The 21,355-nt window shown below is 48.4% G+C and overlaps 2 protein-coding genes across 4 annotated transcripts; one reads left to right on the forward strand and one right to left on the reverse strand.

Annotated features, from left to right (window-relative positions):
* Positions 1–1,256: 1,256 nt before the first annotated feature.
* On the forward strand, positions 1,257–17,319 carry DHX16 (DEAH-box helicase 16). Of its 2 annotated transcripts, XM_019419957.2 has the most exons (20): positions 1,257–1,963; positions 3,403–3,650; positions 3,737–3,899; positions 4,208–4,264; positions 7,872–8,126; positions 8,313–8,516; positions 8,597–8,788; positions 9,436–9,546; positions 9,718–9,833; positions 11,488–11,698; positions 11,895–11,993; positions 12,098–12,250; positions 13,659–13,799; positions 14,425–14,587; positions 14,686–14,804; positions 14,918–14,985; positions 15,692–15,854; positions 15,959–16,120; positions 16,411–16,584; positions 17,099–17,319. In XM_019419957.2, the coding sequence occupies exons 1-20, from the start codon at positions 1,757–1,759 to the stop codon at positions 17,225–17,227; spliced, it is 3,135 nt and encodes a 1,044-aa protein (XP_019275502.1). In that variant the 5' UTR covers positions 1,257–1,756; the 3' UTR covers positions 17,228–17,319. The 2 variants fall into 2 exon arrangements, with proteins under 2 accessions (XP_019275502.1, XP_053761267.1); XM_053905292.1 differs by lacking the exons at positions 1,257–1,963; positions 3,403–3,650; positions 3,737–3,899; positions 4,208–4,264; positions 7,872–8,126 and having other exon boundaries at positions 8,317–8,516; positions 8,597–8,735.
* A 51-nt stretch (positions 17,320–17,370) lies between these two features.
* Positions 17,371–21,254, reverse strand: CUNH6orf136 (chromosome unknown C6orf136 homolog). Of its 2 annotated transcripts, none has more exons than XM_019419968.2 (6): positions 20,921–21,254; positions 19,144–19,542; positions 18,785–18,873; positions 18,402–18,602; positions 17,747–17,816; positions 17,371–17,667 (listed from the first exon to the last, which is right to left on the reverse strand). In XM_019419968.2, exons 1-6 carry the CDS (start codon positions 20,990–20,992, stop codon positions 17,554–17,556), a joined length of 945 nt encoding a protein of 314 aa, XP_019275513.1. In that variant the 5' UTR covers positions 20,993–21,254; the 3' UTR covers positions 17,371–17,553. The 2 variants fall into 2 exon arrangements, with proteins under 2 accessions (XP_019275513.1, XP_019275512.2); XM_019419967.2 differs by lacking the exon at positions 20,921–21,254 and adding an exon at positions 20,343–20,609.
* Positions 21,255–21,355: the final 101 nt, after the last annotated feature.

Below are 21,355 nucleotides of genomic sequence, written 5' to 3' on the forward strand. Positions count from 1 at the left end.
AGGGCAAACGATGTCAGTTGGGTTTAATGAAGTAGCCCAGGCCTCACAAAACTATTACTAGATTGAATGACTGAACAAATACAGGAATAGATGAAAATAGCTAAAATATTGGAATTGAAGAATTTCAGTATTTAGAAGCCTGCTAGAAGCAGCCAGCTAGTGTATAACACTGGCTAGTCCAGGGGCATTTACTTCAAGACTTGGGACCATATATAACAAGACTAAAATTGCTGCAAAATATAGTGTATGTACAGAAGTGCAGTTTTCTGAAAACGAGTCCGCTAGACAATGGGTTTTATACCTAAAGGTTTAAGAGCCATTGATAATTCATGGGTTTGTTGCCCAAGTACACTGAATGTTGGCATTTCAAAGAATTTCTATCTTCTATAAATGTGGAAGATCTATACATGTAGTTTGCTTATCAAGTCTTTTTTTTTTTTTTCTTTCTAGTTTGCTAAGGTAGTAAAGACTTGTTTGAGTAGTTATAGTCCTACTATTACGGGAGTTTTCTCAGCCTAGTCAGAGGAGACTCCCTTTTACTAAATACAAAATAAGACAAAGTGATCTTAAACACATACCAAAAGTCTTCAATTTACTAGCAAAGGAACAAGCAAGGTGTTAGAACAATGAGCCAATTTAGAGAGGGTGTGAGTATAGAGGGAAACAATGCTTACATTAGTAGCTAATTAAGTAAAGATCCTAATCTGTTGTAACCCAGGAAAGCAGGGCAGGAAGCTCTGATATGCCTGTGGTGCCCAAAGTCCATCTCAGAAACAGAAAACAATGCATCTAAGAAGTCAATGCTAAGGAGCTACCTGTGGCTGTTGGATTATTTCATTTCCCAACAGTAGTGTCTGATCAGTCCAGTTAGTCATAAAAGTATGAAACAGGGTCAAACCGACGTCAGATAAGCAGAGAGCAAGGTAACAAGTTCTGCTTATTTTTTGATTAAATGCCACCAGAGAATTCAAGCGGTTAGCGAAAATGTAGAACACAGTTTACACATTTCTTAGTTTGGAGACTTTTAAAAATAACTTTAAGACAGCACAAAGAAAAAAGGGAACCTTTGTTTTTTTCCCAAATCCTGTTTCTTCCTGCTTGGAGGTCCTTGCTTATTCCTAACCTGTATTCCTTCCTGCTGCAGGTACAGTGCTAACAAAGGTAACTCCTAAACAGCATGGGCTAATCTTTCATCAGCATGTACCTGACCTTCCATTTGAAAGAGAATCTCCCCCCACAACACACAAACCTTGCATTATTTTTTGACATATTTTTGACCATAGGACTTACATGTTTTATTATGTATCTCGTCTTCGACCCTCCCTTCGGTAAGGGATTTTTTCTGATTAGTTCTTTGCCATATCCCCAGCAACTAAAATTGTGCTTAGCACACAGCATTTGTTGAATGAATAAATGAGAGAGGCATCCACAGACCGACCATCAGGGGACGACTGAGGAACTTAGTAGAGGCGGAAATAGAACATTTTATCCCGAGCCTCAGGGGCGGTACCGCGAGGTTTGAACTCGCTCGGCCACCATAGTGCTTAGACCGGAAATGATCGGACGCTTCCGGCCTCGGTGGTCCGGGAGGAAGGTTTGGGGCTGTCGAAAACCAAACCTCAAGGTCCTAAGGCAGGTCCTTTGCGGAGCTGAGACTCCAGCCTAGGACTCCAGGTCTCCGGGCCTCCGACGGGACGGCCGCCAGCGTGGCTGCTCGAGAGAATTCAGGGCCAGGAACGGGGCAGCGTGGGTCACCATGGCGACGCCAGCTGGGCTGGAGCGCTGGGTGCAGGACGAGCTGCACTCGGTGTTGGGGTTGAGCGAACGGCATGTAGCCCAATTTCTGATCGGTACCGCGCAGCGCTGTGCCTCGGCCGAGGAGTTCGTGCAGCGCCTCCGAGACACCGATACTCTGGACCTCAGCGGGCCGGCCCGGGACTTCGCCCTGAGACTCTGGAACAAGGTGTGGGAAAGGGTGAGGCAGGGCCCACCGGGAGAGGAGGTGGAGCAGGGGAGGGGCCCCAGTTTATTTGTCCTGGTGAGACTGGGCTAACTGTTGTTCGGGGAATTAAATAAGCTCAGTTTACAAGCACCTAGCCTTGTCCGTTGTCGCCTGGGTCCTGTGCTAGGTGCTGGACGTCCAGCTGTGGGGAGAAGTTCAAGGAGGGTTAAGTGCTACAGAGCAGTGTTTCTTGAACTTTAATATGCAGAGACTCATTCAAGACCCTTGTTAAAGTGCAGATTCCGATTTATTAGTTATGGGATGGGATCTTAATTTTTGCATTTCTAACTAGTTTCCGGGTAAATCCGATAGTCCACAGACTACACTTTGAATAGCGAGGCCAGAGAAGAGAGGTGCTGGGGCACTTGGGTGGCTCAGTGGGTAAAGCGTCCGACTTCAGCTCGGGTCAGGATCTCCCGCTCTTGAGTTGGAGCCCTGCCACCAGCTCTGTGCTGACAACTCAGAGCCTGAATCCTGCTTCGGATTCTGTCTCCCTCTGTCTCTGCCCCTCCCCCGCTCACTCTCTGTCTCTCTCTTTCTCTCTCAGAAATAAATAAACATTAAAAATTTTTAAAAAGAGAGAGAGAGAAGTTCTGTGGAAGGGCAGAAAAAGGTAGCAGTACTGATCAAGGCATGAGGGCCCAAAAATTCCTTGAAATTTGTCAGAGAAGGGGAAAGTAGTAAAGGTGTAAAGGTGAGCTTCTAGAGGACAGAACTGTGTATTTCTTGTCTTTGTATTTCTCTCACCTGACAGCACCTTACAAAACAGGTATATGGAAGAGTGAAAGTGTTTGGCATGTTGCTAGAATGGCATATAGCCTGCTTTAGCTGTCTGGTGAGAGATATGGTGCCTGGTGAGAGATAAGTTTAGAATGTAAGTAAGATGAGGGTAGATGATTTATGTTAATCTGTTTAGCATCTCTGGAATCTGATACAGTGCCAGACATATGACAAGCCTTTGCAAATCAATCCTCGTAGCATGTCGGCCGCCAGCATGGCTGCTTCAGAGAATTCAGGGCCAGGAACGGGGCGCGTGGGTCATCATGACGACACCGGCTGGGCTGGAGCACTGGGTGCAGTGGTATCAGAATGACTTAATCATGAGGAACAACAGAGGCTGAGCAACTGAGAATTGATTTTGAGAATGCAAAATAAACTCCATGAAGGCAGGGATTTTTGTCTTTCGTTTATTCCTGTGTTCGTACCTAGCAAGTACCTGGTGCATTGGACAGGTTTCAATAAATGTTAATTACTGGATGAACATGGTGTGAAGCCATTGGAAAGAGGGACAATGAAGGCTGGTTTAAGATCAGGTCATTCCTTAAATTTGGAATGGGGCAAACTTGGTGGGCAGAGATCAGGAGTTCCTCACATCCCATTATCTTCCCTCCTACTGAAAGGTACCACGGAAGGCAGTGGTAGAAAAGCCAGCTCGAGTGGCAGAGCGAGAGGCCCGAGCCCTGCTAGAGAAGAACCTATCCTATAAGTTGCTGGAAGACAGTGAGGAGAGCAGTGAGGAGACCGTAGGTAGAGCTGGGAGCAATGTCCAGAAGAAGCGTAAAAAACGGAAACACCTCAGGAAGAAACGTCAGGATGAAGAGGAAGAAGAGGAGCAAGAGGTTTCTGAGAAGGAGAAGAGAAAGACAGGGTAAGACAGAAACAGGATGGGGCAGGGGATGATGGGATGATAAACCTTCTAGGAGGCCTTATGTGATCCTTCGGGCTGGGCTGCAGAGGAAGTAAACAGCTGACTGAGAAGCCAGAGTCGGAGGATGAGTGGGAGAGGACTGAGCGAGAGCGCCTTCAGGACCTGGAGGAACGTGATGCCTTTGCTGAGAGGGTTCGGCAGCGGGACAAGGATCGGACTCGAAATGTCTTGGAGCGGTCAGACAAGAAGGTACATAGGAGCAGCATGTTTTGTAAATCCCCAGGAATATTCCTGGTTGGGTGTGATTGCAGAGATAGTAATCTTTGGGAAGACCAGCGATGGCCTCTGGTGGTATTCATCTGTATGGTAAAAGGACCCCTCAGGGTGCTTTGGCTAAGGCGACCCTCTGCTGAACCTGTAGCCCTAGAGATTCCCACTGAGAAGGGACATTTCTTCATGCTATGGTATATCAAAACCTTGTGATTCTAAAGGGGGAGTGACTGTGGCTTTGGGAGATTTTGTCCTCACAGTGCTTTACTCTTGGCTTCTTTTCCTAGGCTTATGAAGAGGCTCAGAAGCGCCTCAAGATGGCTGAGGAAGACCGGAAAGCCATGGTGAGTCCCAGTGCCCAAGAAGCCAACATCAGAAGGCAAAAGGAAAGACTTTCTAATGAAGTGGTTTGGGGTAGGGGAAAAAGGACACGAAATACAGCGGGGATGCTGATGGGGTGTCAGGTCCCTGTTGACAGGAGCCTACCAAGGACAAACTTAAGTTGTAGAGGGAAGGAAGCTACACACAAACCCTCCTGACTCCTTAGAATTAAATCACGCTGTGTTCGTAAAGGAAGTGTGAGCTTTCCCTTTTCCTGAGACTTAATGAGATGTAATCAAAAGGCATCTGGAACATCAAGGGGGGTGGCTGGAGGGCAGGGGCAGGGCAGCTATCCCACTGCCCAGGGATCTGCCTAGGGATATGCTGACCATTCAGTTTGGACACACCCAGTTCCAAATACCTTCGTACCATCTAGTCTCTCTATCCCGGACATGGCCTTGTGATCTTCCTCTAGTTTCCTGAGTTGGTCTTCTTACTGAATGGGGACACAACCCTTGTAATTCATGAACTGCACTTGTTATGGTATAAGTTTAGTTAGGGTAGGTGGTTTTCCAAAGGTTTGGTCTTCCCAAGTAAGGTTATACTTTGGTTTCTCAAAAGAATTTTGAGACTCTTGATGTCCTAAGAATGACCTATTAGAACTCAGGTCTCTCCTGACCAAGCCGTCTCGTGACCCACCCCACAAAACAATTGTGGTCAGAGAGTACTAAGACATTTGTCTGTACAGGTGTAATGTTTTTATTTGCCAGAATTTAATTTTCCTTTTCTTTTTGAATCATGAAAACTTCCAAACAAATAAGAATGTTGAAAGCATTAGTATAATGAACATTCATATAAACTGGATTCAGAAATGGTTAATTTTTTTCTTAAGTTTTTTTTTTTTTTAATGTTTATTTTAGAGAGCGAGCACATGTATGAGCGGGAGAGAGGCAGAGAGAGAGAGGGAACAGAGGATCTGAAGGGGACTCTGTTCTCAGAGCAGAGAACCCCATGCAGGGTTCGAACTCACAAACTGTGAGATCATGACCTGAACTGAAGTAGGATGCTTAACCAACTGAGCCACCCAGGCACCCCTAGAAATGGTTAATATTATGTGTAGTATTTGCGATGTCTGTGTGAGTGTAGGCTTTTTTTTCTTTTTGAACCATTTAAAAGAGTTTAGACATGGCATTTTATCCTATTAACATGTACCTTCTAAAAATAAAGATATTGTCCTCTAAAGCCACAGTGCCATTGTCACACCCCAGAAGATGAACAGTACTTCTCATGTGTCAACTAGGAACCTGTCCATAGTAAAACTTCCCCAGTTACCCCAAAATGTGTTTAGTAACTGCTTTTCCAAGCAGGAACCCAGTTAAATTTCCTACATTACATTTGGTGTTTCAGACTGTTATATATTTTTTTGTTTCATTCTCTCTCTCTCTCTCTCTCTCTCTCTCTCTCTCATCTTGTACTATGTCCTACATTCTGGATTTATCTGACGCTTATCTTGTGGTATTGAGTTCTTCTATGCCCCATGCTTCCTTTAAAGTGGAAATTATATCTAAATCTTGCCTCAACTCAGATTAAAAAGTTGTGACAGGAACACCTCTTGGGTGGCGATGTGCACTTCACATTATACCACATCAGGGGGGACATCCTATCCGATGGCTACCTGTTAGTGCAGATATCCTTTTTGCCAACAGCCTTTCATCTAATGGTTTTAGTAGCCATTAGATGCAGATCCTTTCCTGAATCTGCTGTTTCACTGGGGATTGCAGAAGGTGATTTTTGGAGTTTGACATCCCTTCTACATTTTTTGGCTATCCTTGTTATGTAAAGAAGAGTTTTTCCTTAACAAGTAGGAATGAGCTATCATTCCTTTTTAAAAGGCAGGGAAAATGTTTAATTACTAATTTTCAGAGTAAGGAGTTTGGTGTAACAGCCACCTCACTGGGGGCAAAAGCTTTTTCCCATTCTTAGTGTGTATGTGTGTCACATTGGACTCACGAATTTCTATTTTGCAGTATTTTATAGTTTCATATCATTATTCTTTTTTTTTTTTTATTTTGAGAGACAGTGCATGTGCATGAGTGGGGAAAGGGCAGAAAGAGAGGGAGAGAGAAAGAGAGAGAGAGAGAGAGAGAATCCCAAGCAGGCTTCACTTTGTCAATGCAGAGCCCAATGTAGGATTCCATTCCACGAACTGTGAGATTATGACCTGAGCTGAAATCAAGAGTTAGATGCTTGGGGCGCCTGGGTGGCGCAGTCGGTTAAGCGTCCGACTTCAGCCAGGTCACGATCTCGCGGTCCGTGAGTTCGAGCCCCGCGTCAGGCTCTGGGCTGATGGCTCGGAGCCTGGAGCCTGTTTCCGATTCTGTGTCTCCCTCTCTCTCTGCCCCTCCCCCGTTCATGCTCTGTCTTTCTCTGTCCCAAAAATAAATAAAAAAACGTTGAAAAAAAAATTAAAAAAAAAAAAAAAAAAGAGTTAGATGCTTAACTGACTGAGCCACCCAGGTGCCCTATCATGATTCTTTTTGATGTTTATATTGCCCTGGGTTGTTTTTGTTTGTTTGTTTGTATGTTTGTTTGTTTGTTTGTTTGTTTTAGTAATAGCTACACCCAGTGTGGGGTTTGAACTCAGGATCCTGAGATCAAGAGTTCCATGCTCTTCTGACTAAGCCAGCCAGGTGCCCCTCAAATTGCCCTGGTTTTTTGTCCATATTTTAAAAGGATATCTTCTGCTTTACCCATCAGGTTGGAAGGGTATTTGATTGTGTACTCACATTAGATCATGAGCATAAACTTTTAAGTCTTCACAGAACGAACAAGAAAAGCCAAGCAATTAAACCGAATTGGAGCCCCCAACGAAAGGGCTTAATGAGGTTTTGCCACCACAGTAGAGGAGGTTGTTGTGATCTGGAGAAGACAATGTTGCCACAGTGGGAGGGCTCAGGATGAGAGCTGAGAAAGGTCTTATGGATGTGGCCAGTCTTTTATTGGTATCCATAATATGTCCTAAAAAGCTCATATCAAAGGAACCTGTAGAAGCCAAATGACACATTGTAGGAGGCGGGGAGAGGTTAGTTTCAGAGAGCTAGGCCTTTCTAATTACATCTTGCCTTACAGAACACTTTCTGATGTTATACTTCCATTTTTTTGTATATAGTGTATTTTTCCCCTTTTCCCAAACCATAGTCATTTGATTTAAGACCAGGGAGCATCTAACAGACTGAAGATTACCTACTGTTTTTGGCACAGCCAGTGGTTTTCGTTTGAGACCTGTGCTTCTAAATGCTGGTATTAGCCCTTTTGTTTTCCTCCTTTCCACTAAGTTGAATAAAATAATAATATAATCTAAAATATTCAAATAATTGCCCTGATGTATTTGTGTTGACAAAGATGGTGAGACTGTCCAGAAGTCCTTCCAGTTGGATCGTGCTGCTAGAAGATAGTGTGTGGGGTCAGTGTGTGGCTTTCAGAGAGGCCCAGCTTGGAGTATACCATTAGGTTGGACATTGCAGAGGGACATTGCCAGCCTGTTGGGGAATTTGTCACTTTTACAGATAGATAAGGAAAGGGGTTGCTATTCTAATAAGATAAGGATTTGGTTGCCCTGTCCTGACCCAGGTCCCTGAGCTGCGGAAGAAATCCCGCCGAGAGTACTTGGCTAAGAGGGAACGAGAGAAACTTGAGGATCTGGAGGCTGAGCTGGCTGATGAGGAGTTCCTTTTTGGGGATGTGGAGCTGAGCCGACATGAGCGGCGGGAGCTCAAATACAAGCGGCGAGTGCGGGACTTGGCCCGAGAGTACCGGGCTGCTGGGGAGCAGGAGAAGCTGGAGGCCACCAATCGTTACCATATGCCTGAGGAAACCCGAGGACAGGTGAGATTAAGCAGAATCAGCTTCAGCCCTGCTCCCCAAGCTGAGGGGAGGGAGGTCTTGAAGGCATTGACCAGGGCTGTGGCTAGCCCCTTCTTTGTCTTGCCTTTCCTGGTGGGCAGGGGTAGTGACTGGGGAGGAGGGGCCTGGAAAGAAGGCATCACCTATCTTCACATGTCCTCTCCATAGCCAGCACGAGCTATGGATCTAGGGGAGGAGGAATCAGGTGCCCCTGGGGAGGAGCAGCGGCGCTGGGAGGAGGCCCGGCTGGGGGCAGCGTCCCTGAAATTTGGGGCCCGAGATGCTGCCTCCCAGAAGCCCAAGTATCAGCTGGTGCTGGAGGAAGAGGAGACCATCGAGTTTGTCCGGGCCACTCAGCTCCAGGGTGACGAGGTGAGCGGGAGAACTCTGGGACATCCTAAGGAGGTTGGGAAGCTGGCTCTGAAGCTCATGCCATTCTTTCTCCTTCTCAGGAGCCATCAGGCCCACCACCTCCAACCCAGGCTCAGCAGAAAGAGTCCATCCAGGCTGTCCGCCGCAGCCTCCCAGTGTTCCCATTCCGTGAGGAGCTCCTGGCTGCTATTGCTAATCATCAGGTCCTCATCATCGAGGGTGAGACAGGCTCCGGGAAGACCACCCAGATCCCGCAGTATCTCTTTGAGGAGGTACAGTCATCCACACCCTCCAGGTTGCTGGGCACTGGCCCTTGACAAGCACAGTCCTGTCAGACCTTCTTTTACATGGTGTTTTGAGTAGCTGCTTACCTTTTCGTCTTCAGTCACTTAGTCTTTTCCTCTAAATTGTGAGTTTCTTAAGAATAAGGACAAACCCTTTATGTTTCTATTCTCACTTGCTGCCACAATGTTTGTGTCTGGTTCCATACATTCATGTTGGAAGAACATGTAAAGCGGATAGATGGTGGGCTGTGGACCTTCCCATGCCAGCCAGCTCAGCTGTTGCTCCTCTGCAGGGGCCAAAGAACGAAGAGTCAAAGGACTCATTTTCCTTTTTCACCTTCTTTTGTTTTCCATTGCATCTGGGTCTGCCCCAGTTGTCTGTCCTGTTCCCCCTCAAATCTAGCAGGGCCTGAACATGATTACCCAGACGCTGGGACTCTCAGGGCTGGGTGACGACGCCCTCAAGGGCCCTAGGTGTGCTGTCCTATCCGTTTGCCCTTGTGGTCTGGTTTTCAGGTTCTGTCTGTTCCCTCCATTCCCCCTGCCCTGTCATGAATTTACATCTCTTTCTCTGAATTGTCCTGGGTTCCAGGAGCATATTTAACAAAGAGAAAACCTCTTCTCTTGTCATTCAGGGTTACACAAAGAAGGGAATGAAGATTGCCTGCACCCAGCCCCGGAGAGTGGCAGCCATGAGTGTGGCTGCCCGAGTGGCCCGGGAGATGGGTGTGAAGCTTGGGAATGAGGTGAGATATGTGGGGACCGAAGGGCAAGGGGAGCCTCTAGGGTCTGGGACGTAGCCCACACTGCACAGGGCTTCACACCACAGGTCCAGGCCCTGGCACCTCGTCCCCTAGCCCTGCACTCCCTTCAGGGAGCACCAGCCCAATTTTGATTGCTAATGGCCCCCTTAACAGGTTGGCTATAGCATCCGCTTTGAGGACTGCACGTCGGAGCGAACTGTCCTCCGCTACATGACAGATGGGATGCTCCTCCGGGAGTTCCTCTCTGAACCTGACCTTGCAAGTTACAGGTACACAAGGGGTCCCCACCTCCCACAAGAGAGCCACCATCTTCTCCTCTACCCCATCTGCTGCCTTCCTCCCCCTTCAGTATCTTCCTGTATCTCCTTTAATTTCTGGCCTTTCTTCTCTTTAGTCTTACCCAGCTAGTTTGGCCTTTGTCTTCTGACTAGCCCACCACTTCTTAGATCTTTATGGTGTGGATGGTACTAGGACTGAACTGCAGGCGCCATAGAGATGGGGTAGAAGAGACTGCAGAGAAGTCCTCTCCCTTCCCTGCCCACCCACCGCCCCCTGCCCTGTTGCTTCCAGAGTGTAGAAAATACCAGGATGGTAAAGTAGTGCTGTAGAGACTTGAAAAGCCATGTGAAGACCCTTTGAAGAAACTTAGAATGTTCAGCTTAGAGAGAAGAAACTCAGGGGACACATCCTGGTTCCCTCTAAACATGGGAAGGGGTGTTACTTGGAAAAAAAGGTCAGACTTGTTTCACGTGACTACAGACAGTACATGGAGCAACCATGGGAGAGGTTATAGTGAGACAGATTTCAGCACAATACCAAGAAGCCAGAGTGGTGATTGGAGGGGCTGTCAGTATGCCTGGACCCTCACTCTTGGGCCTTTGGCCAAAGTCTTGGAGTGCCTTGGCCTGTGAATAGTGAGTTCTCAGTGTTGGTGTTGGCCAAGCAAGGCTTTGCATGAACATGTGTTTAGGAGGAGAAGGGATCTGTGCATGGGCTAGTGGTGGGGTCAGGCCAGCTGAGCAATATGTGCCTTTTTAACTTTTAGGAGGCTATAGATTTCTGGTCCTAGGATATCATATATGGAGCAATAGAACAAATATAATTTGAGCCTTCACATCCCTTGCAAAAATCTCAGAACCCCTAGAAGGCTAGCCAGTGTAAGAGTGTTTGGGGCATGGAGTTTTCCCATCAAATCAGCCTGCTTTGTGAAACAGCTGGGGACTACACCAGCATAGTCAGGGTTAGGCACAAAGGGTTGAGCCAGGGGGTGAGCTCCTGCAGGCTTGACTGTCACTTGGAAATCCAAAGACTTGAGCAAGGATAAAGAAGCATGGCACACATGTAACTAAGGAGGAAACCAAGAAGCCTGCAAGGTCCTTTAAGTTTGGGGTAGAAAGACTTAACCGCTCCCTCTCTCCACAAAGAGGCAGCAGGACCAACAGGGACACATCACAGCAGTCCATTGGGAGCCTGGGAACTTCTGGGCTGTTCAGATCGTGGTGGCTCAGATCTGTCTGTTCATCCCCAGCCAGCCTGGGGAGCCCAGCCTTATTTGAAGAGGCCCTGCTCTCACTTTTTTTCCGCTTTAAAACAGATATTCTTACTTCTGTTGACTCTGACAGACCTTTGACTCTGATCCAGAGAGGATTGTCTGACTTGTCCTGGCCTTGGCTTCCAGCCTCCAGATCTTGGTTATTGTTGTCTGCCAGGCTGGAATAGGCTGCAGACCCTGGGGTCTTGACCTTCTTTAACTTTTTGTTGGTCTTCCTTAACTGGGGTGATTGGCTTCTCCTTGGAACTCCCTCCTCCCACATTCACCTTTGGGCTCTTTACTTCCATTTGTGCCCTTATCCAGGGCACCCTAGTGTCCTCTCCTGCAATGCCCAGCTTTCCTTGCTCACTGCTCCCCTGTTCTTTCCCCAGCGTGGTGATGGTAGATGAGGCTCATGAACGGACCCTACACACAGACATTCTCTTTGGGTTGATCAAGGATGTTGCTCGCTTCCGGCCTGAGCTGAAGGTCTTGGTGGCTTCAGCCACACTGGACACTGCCCGTTTTTCCACCTTCTTTGATGACGCCCCTGTCTTCCGAATCCCTGGACGCAGGTTTCCAGTTGACATCTTCTATACCAAGGTGCTCCCCTCAGGGAGGATGGACTTAAGTGTGAGGCACCAAAGCTTGAGCCTTTGGAGAAGGTTGTTCTAAAGATGGAAGGGGAAATGGAGAGTCCAAAGGGGAACTGGGATAAAGTGGTTACTGAGCTGGGAGAAGAGGAAGAGGTTTCCTGAGCAGATGGCCTTCCTGTGACCCTTCTCCTCCTCATCCCCAGGCTCCAGAGGCTGACTACCTGGAAGCTTGTGTGGTGTCTGTGCTGCAGATCCATGTGACCCAGCCTCCCGGGGATATCCTGGTGTTCCTGACAGGACAGGTGTGACATGTAGGGGAGGGATGATGATGTGTGTATCCCAGGGGAAGACAGAGCTGGCATGTCAGCTGTATGTCACTGGACTGTTCTCCCCATCCCAAATCTAGGAGGAGATTGAGGCCGCTTGTGAGATGCTCCAGGATCGCTGCCGCCGCCTGGGCTCCAAAATCCGGGAGCTCTTGGTGTTACCCATATATGCCAACCTGCCTTCTGACATGCAAGCTCGAATCTTCCAGCCCACACCCCCTGGGGCACGAAAGGTTAGTTGGAGAAACCCACACAACTAGTAATGGAAAAGAGAGTATGTGCCTGCCCTGTGCAGGATATGTCCTGGGCACTGTTGCAGCTACAGGGTTCAGTAATAGTCCCTCACTTCCAGAGCTGGAGAGAGAGAATAATTCAGCATGAACTGAGACATAGCCAAATACATGATCTGTTAAGTAGCACTGTAGGGGTGCAGAGGAGGAGGGAGGTCCTTGGTGTGCCAGCAGGTTAGATTTGATCTGGACCTTTAAGAAAAATGGTGGGGAATATCAGAGCAAGGCCTAAGGTGAGTTTGAGATCAGAGCGTTATCTAGAAGGCTGAGTGGAAAGTTCACAAGGTGAAAACTTTGGACTGATATTAGGGAGGGCCTTTCATAGCAGTTGAAAGCATTTGGACTTCAGACGATTGGGTGGCATTCAAAAGGTTTTGAGCAAAGATGTAACTTTCATTCAACAAATATTTAACAAGCTCTCCCACATGCCAGTTACTGTTCTAGGGAACGAAGATACAGTGATAAACTAAGTCCCTAGCCTCCCAGAGTTTATAGTCTAACAGAGGTTAGGAGACAGTGGACATGTAAATACACAATGCTGATTTATGACAAATGCTAATGCTGTGGAGAAATACAGTGCAGCTTGGGAAGATGGAGACTGACTCTAGGGGGTGGGAGTGAGGAATGGCAGGGAAGTATTTTCCTTGGGGTGTAGGGAAGGCCTCTCCCTCTCCAGTAAGGTGAAAGGGAAGCTGAGGCCTGAACCTGGTGAGGGAGGGAGCCAGGCTGATAATCTGGGAGATGAGTGTGTCCAGCAGAGGTAAGAGCTTATGCAAAGGACCCGAGTGAGGAGTATGCTCGGACCAGCCTGGGAGCCTGGCTGGGAGCCCTTACTCAGAGGTAAGGTCAGAATGGTAGCCAGGGCTGGATGACTGAGGGCCTTAAGGGACTTGTATATAATTCTCAAGTAGGCAGGAAGCCACTGAAGGATGGGGTTAGAGACGTGACAAGTTAACATTTTTAAAGAACCATCTGGATGCCAGGTAAACAGGGCTTGGAGTAAAGCCAGGAAGACACATGAGGAGGCTATTGCAGGAAGTAGCGGGGGAGGGTGAATGTGAAAGTGGTGTTGGACAAGATGGAGGCAGGGACCTGGACCCACCCTCTCCCATTTCTGAAAAAAGTTCTAACTCCTCTTCTCCCTATTCCCTTTCCACATCATGTCCCTGTTTATCCCTACTTCTCCCTTGCCTCTGCCTGGCCTTGGACCTCTCTCCTGCCTTTGGATATGAATGCCCTCAGCTCTTGCCCCTTGTCTGCACCTGCTTGTCTACTTGAATCTTCCAGGATTACTTTTTCTAGGTAACTTGGTGGGTGGGGTCCCTGGGTGATTCTACATCCTTTCACTCAGGTGGTTGTGGCAACAAACATCGCTGAGACGTCACTCACCATAGAGGGCATCATTTATGTGCTGGATCCAGGGTTCTGTAAGCAGAAGAGCTACAACCCTCGCACAGGCATGGAATCCCTCACTGTCACACCCTGCAGCAAGGTCAGCCTGATTGGGCTCTAGCAGGGTCTCCATGGGGAAGGTTCAACTCAGAAACCTGTGGGAGCTTCTCAGAGGACAGGAAATAAGCAACCTACATCCTCTCAGATTTCTTTTTTTTTTTTTTTTTTTTTTTAACATTTATTCACTTCTGAGAGAGAGAGAGACAGAGCATGAGTGGGGGAGGGGCAGAGGGAGAGGGAGACACAGAATCAGAAGCAGGCTCCAGGCTCCAAGCTGTCAGCACAGGGCCCGACGCGGGGCTAGAACTCATGGACTGCGGGATCATGACCTGAGCCGAAGTTGGATGCTCAACCGACTGAGCCACCTAGGTGCCCCCTTTTTTTTAAATGTTCATTTATTTTTGAGAGAGACTGAGTGCGAGTGGCAAGGAGGGGCAGAGAGAAAGGGAGATACGGAATCCAAAGCAGGCTCCATGCTGTTAGCACAGAGCCCAACGTGGGGCTCAGACTCACTAACCATGAGATTGTGACCTGATCGGAAGTCAGATGCTTAACCGACCAAGTCACCCAGGTGCTCCCATCCTTTCAGATCTCTTGCATAAATATTGCCCTTTGTCTTTTCCCTCATCAGATTGTCAGCTGTCCTGCTTCTCCTTTCTTTCCAGGCCTCAGCCAATCAACGAGCTGGTCGGGCGGGTCGGGTGGCTGCAGGGAAGTGCTTCCGCCTGTATACCGCCTGGGCCTATCAGCATGAGCTGGAGGAAACCACTGTGCCAGAGATCCAGAGGACCAGCCTGGGCAATGTTGTGTTGCTGCTCAAGAGCTTAGGTTATTGGGGTCCCCCAGTTTTCCTGAGAGGAGGGAGGTGGGGTTAGAGTCACTGGTCCTTGCAGAGAAACTGTCTATTCCCTCATATCTTTCTTTAGGGATCCATGACCTAATGCACTTTGATTTCCTGGACCCTCCACCATATGAGACCCTGCTGCTAGCCTTGGAGCAGTTGTATGCTCTGGGAGCCCTCAACCACCTTGGGGAGCTCACCACGGTGAGGTGGGAGGGCAGCATGGGCTGGGCAGGATGAAGGGATTGGGGGTAACCTCTTGAATGGTGGAGAGACACCTGAAGGAGGACTGGCCTCACCTCTCTTTCCTTCCTTAGTCTGGTCGAAAGATGGCAGAGCTACCAGTGGATCCCATGCTATCTAAAATGATCTTGGCCTCTGAAAAGTAAGCAACCCTCACCCTGCCCAAACCCCCAGCACACAAACCAGCTGTGCCTCTTTCTGTCTCTTGGGGCCATCTTTGTTATCTTGCTTTTTTTCTCTACTGTATTATTCTTTAACAAGTAAGTTAGAAAGCTCTTACTGCCCCTTTTGAGGCTCACAAGGGGCAGTAAGACACTGTCTTGCCCTTCCTTGATCGTGATATGAAATGGATAAGATTGACAGAAAATTTGGGGGCATGAATGGATGTGGAAGTCCCTTCACACCTGTGCAGAGTGCTATTTGTGGACTGGTTTGGGGACTTACTCATTCCTAAGGTTTCAGACTGTAACATTCAGATGTAGTTGTGGAGGGATCACCTTTAAATGCCATTCCCCTGCCATGGTTGAGGTCAGAGGTGATTACATGAAGTGCTGTCTTTCCCTGATGCACACAATACACACCTTCCTCCTATAGAACCCTCAGAAGTCCCAAGTGCTTTCCTGTCCCCACCTCCAAGGATAGCCCTCCTCTGTTATGTTTCATGTCCTCGACACGCATATTGCCATTGCTGCAACCAAAATCTGTCTGCTCTGGTTTGTAGCCATTATCCTAACCAACAGTTTCCATGTGAGGACATAGCTACACACAGTGATCACTTTTCCCCTCACCGTGTGTCTGTTCCTGTGTGTCTTCCTTTGAATCCTCATGTTTTCCCCTTCCTGCCCCAGGTATAGCTGTTCAGAAGAGATCCTGACAGTGGCTGCCATGCTCTCTGTCAACAATTCCATCTTCTACCGACCCAAGGACAAGGTCGTCCATGCCGACAATGCCCGTGTCAACTTTTTCCTCCCTGGTGGGGACCACCTGGTTCTGCTAAACGTTTATACACAGGTCACTGGGCATGGATGATGGGAATGAGGGAGACATGGGGGGAGACTCTGGTTCTGCTACTTATCCCCCCCACTTCTCCCCCCTTTTTTTAACCGTCTTCACAGTGGGCTGAGAGTGGTTACTCTTCCCAGTGGTGCTATGAAAACTTTGTACAATTCAGATCAATGCGCCGAGCCAGGGATGTGCGGGAACAGCTGGAGGGGCTCTTGGAACGAGTGGAAGTTGGTCTCAGCTCCTGCCAAGGGGACTATATTCGTGTACGCAAGGTCAGCGTTTCTTTAGTCTGCTGTTCCCCACACCCCCTCAATCTATGGAGCAAGCTTCTCCAGCGGCCTGCAGTCATCCCTCCAGCCTGAGGATATGTCCTCTTCCCCTGTGGAAAGTGTGCTCTTCTGTGCTTTCTCCCCCACGCCAATGAAGGTTCCTTCTCAGTGGGTTCTTCATGCATCCTTTACCTTTCTAGTTCTCCAGAAGCCTGAACTAAAAAGGTAGTGAGTGCTTAGGGTGCTTGGATATCTGGCTTTCTGGTTGACTTTCTTTCCTGTCTGCCCTTAAGGCCATCACAGCTGGTTACTTTTACCACACGGCGCGACTGACTCGTAGTGGCTATCGCACAGTCAAACAACAGCAGACAGTGTTCATTCACCCCAACTCCTCTCTCTTTGAGGAACAGCCACGCTGGCTGCTCTACCATGAACTTGTCTTGACCACCAAGGAATTCATGAGACAGGTGAGGGGACCTTCCCCTGCCCAGGAAGGTGGAGATATGTGGGGCGGTGGGATCCTAGCAAGCTCAAAATCCAGATTCAAGTTGCTGAGACCAGCAGAGAAAGGAAAACACATTGATTTAAGGTAGGATAAAATAGAAAGACATTGTTTCTAACAGCTGTGTCAGCATCTACTAAGATCTGCATACTCATTCAATGAATTAATGAATGAGAATGCCTGTTGTCTCAGTATTTTCAGATGCTGGGATGAGAATGGTGAACAAAGCAGATGTGGTCTCTGTCATGAGTGTAGTTTATATAGCTTTATGATCAGATTTTTTAGGGATAGTTTGCTTGGGATCCTGAATGACATGTAGAGGTGTGTCTGCCTTTGGGGTATATAGTATTAGAACCTGGCACCTTTCCCCTAGCCCTGTAGTCAAAGGTGGAAAAAAAGAAACTTTCTGGTCAAACACGTACATTATGAATCTAGTTTGGAAAAAGGGGAACCCTGCTAATTTTTTTCATCTCTTCTAGGTATTAGAGATTGAAAGCAGTTGGCTTCTGGAGGTAGCTCCCCACTATTATAAGGCCAAGGAGCTAGAAGATCCCCATTCTAAGAAAATGCCAAAAAAAATAGGCAAGACACGAGAAGAGCTAGGGTAAAGAGAAGGGAACACAAACACAACCCAACGCCAGCTCCTTTTCTTTCTGTAGTATTATTTAATATCTATTAATAAAAGTATTTTTGGAATAAAGCTTTGTAGGAACTTTTGAGATGCAGAGAAAGTGACGTGGAAATTCTCATATATTTACTTAGACTTTATTATTTACAAATTAAATTACACAGCAGCTTTACATGGCATGAGATGGCAAAAAAGGAGAGAAAAGAGAGGAGGAAGCTGGCTCCCAGAGATTCTAGGCCACCTCCACCTCCACCACTTGTGCGTATGTAGCAAAGTCTTCAGTGCTGCCTCCACCCAGTTCCTGGATCAGGTCTTAGAACACAGGTGTAAGTTGGGTTCTGGCTCTGACAGTCCTAGAGCCACCAGGGCTCCCACTAGCAGTTTCTTCACAGGTGTTGGGGGTGAGTGTGAAGGCATCAGCTGCAGGAACAAAGGTTAATGCCAGCTGGTGGGATGTTCTATCCCTTCACCCCATCCCCATCCAGTCTAAAGGACTCACTTTGTCTAGGCGATGGCGACAAATGAGGCCATTGGAATTCAGGAAGAAGGTGGAATAGGCATCATAAGTCCTGGTGAAGGGATAAAGAAAGGCTTACTGAGGGAGGTGACTGATCGCAAAGTTTAATTCAAGCATTTGTTTAAACCAGTAGTTGCTAAATTTTGCTACACACTAGATCACCTGGAGAACTCTGAAAAGTCCTGATTGCCGAGGCTGTACCCTGTCCCACTTAAATCAGAATGTCTGGCACCAATATTTTTTAAAGATCCTTAGATGATTCCACCATGCAGCAAACTTTGAGGACCACTGGTTTGGGCTGAGCCTAACAATTTCTTGAGATTCTACTCTCTGCCAGAAACTTACCAAATACTCTACCTAGGGTTGCGAGGCTCAACTTATTACACAGGAATTTTCATTTGTTCAATAAATATTTGAATGCCTACTATGTACCACACAATGTACATGAAGAAACCCGAGTTTAGAGGTTTCCTTACGCTCAGTCCCTATTTCTGTATATTAAAGTAGACTAAAACGAAATCCCTGCCCTCAAGAAAAAGCTTGCAGTCAAGTCAGAGTAGATCAAGGATTGTCTGGAAGACTAGACCATCAGAGTCCTAAAGTAGGATTAGGAAACTGACTGGATCTTTTCTCTTACTGGTAAAGCTCTTCCTTGTCACGCTTGTAGAAACGCAGGAAAAGCATGTGGATGGGCAGCCCCACAAGCCGCCAGCGGGCTTGCAGGGTCCAATTCTCTGGGTGGCGGGTCAGCTGTAGAACCTCCAACCGAAGTTGTGCAAAATAGTTCCAGGCCAGAAAGCGGCAGAGGGTCAGTGACAGAATGTACCATGTTAGGCCCCTGTGAAGAAGGGATGGGAAAGCTATCTTATGATGGCATAATGAGAAAAACCTCACTGGCCTCTGGGGAATGGGAAACAGTTGTGAGAAGTAGCAGGACCTTCTCTGGTAAGTGAAAAAGGTCAAATATAAAGCATTGGGTGGTTTTCTTTCCCAAGGCCCTACCCGTGCCTGGATTCTCACTTGGTGCGTATGTTCAGGATCTCATTGATGAATTCCACATCCGATGAGTAGAGAGTATAGTCGTGGGAGTGAAGGAAGAGATTGGGAAGCTAGGTGGAAGAAGAAGGCATCAGTCCAGTAGGAAAGAAATTATCCTATTTCTCAGTTTTCTCTTTTTGGTGCCTCTTTACTCCCCTCTGAAAGGAAATCTCATTCCATGTCTAACTTCCCTTAAATCAAAACTGAAGAACATCTCTTCCTTGGGAAATGACATAATACATATATTTGCCTGCCTCGTGATTTCAAGAAAATCCTCTATTTCCAAGTATTGCCTACATCCCTTCTCACTGTGGGTGAAGCCCACTTTCAGGCTGACTTACCTCGTGTCTCAGTCTCTCATACATGATAGCCAGGTGCTCCTCCATACTCGGATCTCCTGATGGCGTGGCAGGGGAAGGGCAAGAGGTCCCAGGGGCTTGGAAAGGTATCAAAGCCCCAGGATAGGGGCAGGGAGGTCCCTCAAATAGGCTCCTAAGCCCATCCAAGCAGCCGCTATGCATCTCAGGTCCTGGTCCCTCCTCTCCCTTTCCTGGAGGGAGAACCACCCATGGTGAGCTGAGGGCCTGGATCTGAGGAAGAGGGAGGGGGGGAGCTCGGGGAAGCAACCAGATAGGAGGGGGTGGGAGTGGGGGAGACCAGAAAATAGAAGATGGAGAAGTGGTTGTTGTGGAGTGGGGCCAAAGTGGAGGAAATGGTAGAGCCCGTGGAGAAAGCTGGTCCTAAGGAGGAAGAATAAAAGGAAAAAAGGTAAGAATCTAGCTGCCTGATACCCCCGCATCTAAACTCTGTTCATTAATATGCTTCCAATCCTGCTCCTCCTGACAGGAGAGAGAAAATTATTAGAGGAAAATGGGATGAATTCACCTCTACTGAAAACAGGAGGAAAGAGTTTCCTGTGACACAGGTACCAGTACTTCCCCCAAAACAGTACACTTGTTTAAGATCCTAACACTGTTTTGGGGGCAATTCCACCTCTCTTACAGGAAGAATCATAATATATTTTTTGAAAAAAGAACGAGTAACAGATTTTCGCTTACTGTGGATGAAATAACGTAGCCTGTAAGGGAACTCCACCAAGCAGTGTTTAACAGAAAAAAAACATCCAACTGGAAGTAGGAGACATTTCTCTGAGCTCCGATTACATTGTGACACCTTAGGCATTCTCATTACCTATGCCTATCTCTTATAAATGTCTTCTTATAAACGAGGACGATGAAGCCACACTGAGTTATTATGAGGACTATATGACCTAATAAATGTAAATAAAACTCCGCGACCTGTAAAGTAGTATGTAGATGTAACCTACTATCATTTCGGGCCCCCCTATGACAGAAACAAGCCCAGGAGACCGTTAAAGGTCTCCAGACCTTTAACGAAGGTTAATGAAACCAGAGGGCTTCATTCCTCTGGTTTACCTACGCTTAAAGTGCGATGAGTGGGAGGCCACTCATAGGCCTAGACCAAGTCTCTCCGCTCTCAAGGAACCCCCCCCCCGGGGGGGGGGGGGGTGTCTCACTACCGGGAAGGCTGGCGGGCCGTGCAGGTACCTCTGTCCCCAAAGGTGTCCCTGAGGCACCGTCTCCGCCGGGGGCGTGGCCATCTTGCCCACCCTGGAGCTGGGGCCCGAGCCCAGTCCAGCCGGGCCGGCCTTTCTGCCAGGACCGCTATCCGGGTGGAAGATGCGCGAGCTGCAAAGCGCGGCCCCTAGGTCTTTCCGGTCGGGACTTGGAAACTCCCGGGGCAGCTCCGCGGCCGGGCTGCGAACCTCTCCACCCACTGCCCTTCAAATCACCTCCAGGCACAGGTAACCGCAGAAGCTGGGACGAAATGCGGCCTCGCCCCGCCGTCCCAGCTTCAATCCAACCTGCACAACCCAGACCCGGGAGAACCAACATCCTGTGTACGCCACCGATGGCGGCGCAACCCTCCAATCCTCGCGACCCCTCGCCCCTCCATGCACCGCCCAGCCCAGGTGAAAAGGGGCGGTAGGACGCCACTGCGCCTGCGCGGACGGGGCGCGCGCTCCGCCCTACGCGCCGGCTCTGAGGAGGGTCTCACCCCGCCCCCTCCTCTCCCGGGTTTCCTCTTTGCTCTCACCTGGGGGCGAGCCTGGTAGGTACGGAGGCAGGGGCCGAGACGCCGGGCCGCCCCCCGGCTGGGCTGATACATGATCTTCCGGGAGCGGAGACAGCGCCTCCCGTGTCCGGCCTCTTCACAGGGGTGAGCGCGCCCTGGAGCCGGTTTCTTGAAGGGGAAAGGAGGTGGGGGGGGGGGGGGGCTGAGAGGAGGGAAACGGAGATGTTGCGCGCTTGCGCACTGCAGCGGATTCCAGGGAAGCGGTGAGGCACTTTGTCTGCACTAAGTGCGCCTGCGCTCGCCTGTTCTTGAGGCTGCCTCAGAGCGCTTGCGCAGTAAACTAGCGTTCAGGGGAACACAGCTGCCTCACGTGCGGCGCTTACGCAAAAGTCTGGGCGATGATAGGCCTGAACCAGGTGCAACAAAGAACGAGGGGTGGGACTGAAATAACGACAA

This window comes from Panthera pardus, unplaced genomic scaffold (assembly GCF_024362965.1).
Source record: "Panthera pardus isolate Hobbes unplaced genomic scaffold, ASM2436296v1 HiC_scaffold_17, whole genome shotgun sequence".
NCBI lineage: Eukaryota > Metazoa > Chordata > Mammalia > Carnivora > Felidae > Panthera > Panthera pardus.